Source organism: Platalea leucorodia (assembly GCF_965183815.1).
Source record: "Platalea leucorodia genome assembly, chromosome: 2".
Taxonomy (NCBI): Eukaryota; Metazoa; Chordata; class Aves; order Pelecaniformes; family Threskiornithidae; genus Platalea; species Platalea leucorodia.
In genome coordinates this window covers 1,531,939-1,533,928 of record NC_138824.1, presented here as the reverse complement: position 1 = coordinate 1,533,928, position 1,990 = coordinate 1,531,939, and the positions used below count along the sequence as shown (strand labels likewise).

The window sequence follows — 1,990 nt, the reverse complement described above, 5'->3', positions numbered from 1 at the left end:
CCCGAAGCTCCGGGAGCTTTGTTCCACCCGTGGAAGGAGTGAAATTTGGGGAGGGGGCTGCCGCGACTGCAAAGGGCTTGGGTGCCCCTGCGCCTACCCCCGCTGTGTGGCAAAGGAGGTGCTTCAAGGACCATTTTGGGGTCACCGTTGGGCCTGGCAGGACATCCCCAGCATCGTCCCGGGGGCACCGCCGCCACGGGGACAGCCCCGGCTGAGCCTCCCTGTCCTTCCCCGCAGGCTGGGCGAGGACATGGAGGATGACAACCAGACGGAGGCCTGGCACCGAAGCCTCCAGGCGGTGCTTAATGCCTTGAACCAGACGCTGCACGGGGTCGTCCCCTGCCCCACCGACCGCCCTGCCACCACCACCGCTGCCGCATGCAACGCCAGCACCCGCGCCGGCCGTCCCGGCCGCAACGACAACGCCTACATGTACATCCTCTTCGTCATGACGCTCTTCGCCGCCACGGTGGGGAGCCTCATCCTGGGCTACACCCGCTCCCGCAAAGTGGACAAGCGCAGCGACCCGTACCACGTCTACATCAAGAACAGGGTCTCCATGATCTGAGACCGGTCCCGACGCCTTGTCCCTCGGCAGCCAGTGGGTTTGGGGCCATGTCGCTGCTGCGCATCCTGCTGTGGGTGGGATGGGGCAGCGCTGCCGGCCAGCCCGGCCCCAAAGCTGCTGGGAAACCCCCGCCGGTGCCCCCCTGGAGGTGCTCAGCCCCGGTGTGAGCAGTGCGGGGACGACCTGGCCGGGCTACAGCTCCTGTCTGGCAGGAGCTGGCAGGGTGCGGACCCGCGGGCAGGTCCCAATCCTGCAGACCCACCTCGGCTGAGCCCTGGGGGCACGAGGCTGGCAGGGGCCCTCAAGGAGGAAAACTCACCATTTCCCTGCTCAGACCGGCCAGCATTGACCTCCGTGGGCTCCCAGCAGCTTCATGACACGGGCTAGTGGGCTTTTCTGGTGCTAAAACCTTGTAGTTTTTGAGCCGGGCTGGGCCCCGCTTTTGTGGCGGGGAATTAAAGGAGGTGGCGGTTTCCAGTGGGGTCGCGTTTGCTTCTTCTCTGAGCAAAGTCGGGGTCGGAGGTGATCTGTGGGGCACCCCTCCGTGCTGCCGGAGCCCGGGGGATGCTCTAAGGGCTAAACCTGCTCCCTGTGTGCTGCCGAGGGGGCATCAAGGGCAACCCCTCGGTGGCATCGCAGCCCCCGTCCCAGGAGACGAGATGCTTTCTCCTCGCCGCCACCCGCGGAGCATCACTCGAGCCACGGGCACGCGCTGTGAGCACGGCCCGAGCCTGGCCGGAGGCATCCGGACCCGCGCGTCCCCGAAGGTCTCTCTGGGTTCTGGACGGTGATGCCGAAGTTTTTCCTGCTTCCTTCCTGCTGTCGGCTGTAGCTTTGGCCTTTTGTACCGCAGGTCCCAAAGGTGTTTTCCACGGGGCGAGGGCGCAGCGACGGACGGGAAGGGGATGTTCTCGGGTCCTGCTGGGCTCCTTGGCTCCTCCGCTATCAAGCTGGCTGGGTTTGGGACTGGCCCGTGGAGTGGCCGGTGTCCAGGACACTAAACGTCCCCGTCCTTCAAAACAGGCTGCGGCGACCCAGTCCCTCGCACGTCTTAACCTGTTAATAATGGCATAATTAATGTCTTTAATTGCAGCTAGATTAGCTGATCCATCGGGGCCTTTCCGCCTGCGTTCAACGGTTAAATGCAGCTGCAATGCCTGAGCCCAAACAGTGACGCCAAACCCTAATCCAAAAAATAATACTGGATGTGAGCGTGTTTGGGGTAGGGCTGGAAACCTTGGCACCGGAGACACCGGGATGGCCGCAGCTCAGCGACCAATTCCTGATTTCCCATGCCCTCGGCTTGGGCACAAAACCCAAGGCAGGGTGTTTTGGGGAGCCCTCGGGGGCTGCCCGCTTTGGGGCTGAGCCCGCTGAGTTCGGAGCCGGCCACGGGGTGCTGATGGGGCTTTCTGGGGACGC

At 64.2% G+C, this 1,990-nt stretch overlaps 1 protein-coding gene across 1 annotated transcript; it reads left to right on the top strand.

Annotated features, from left to right (window-relative positions):
* Positions 1–250: 250 nt before the first annotated feature.
* On the top strand, positions 251–568 carry KCNE3 (potassium voltage-gated channel subfamily E regulatory subunit 3; the record flags this gene model as incomplete). The annotated part of the gene is made up of 1 exon (XM_082304960.1): positions 251–568. One exon carries the CDS (start codon positions 251–253, stop codon positions 566–568), a length of 318 nt encoding a protein of 105 aa, XP_082161086.1.
* Between the last annotated feature and the right edge of the window lie 1,422 nt (positions 569–1,990).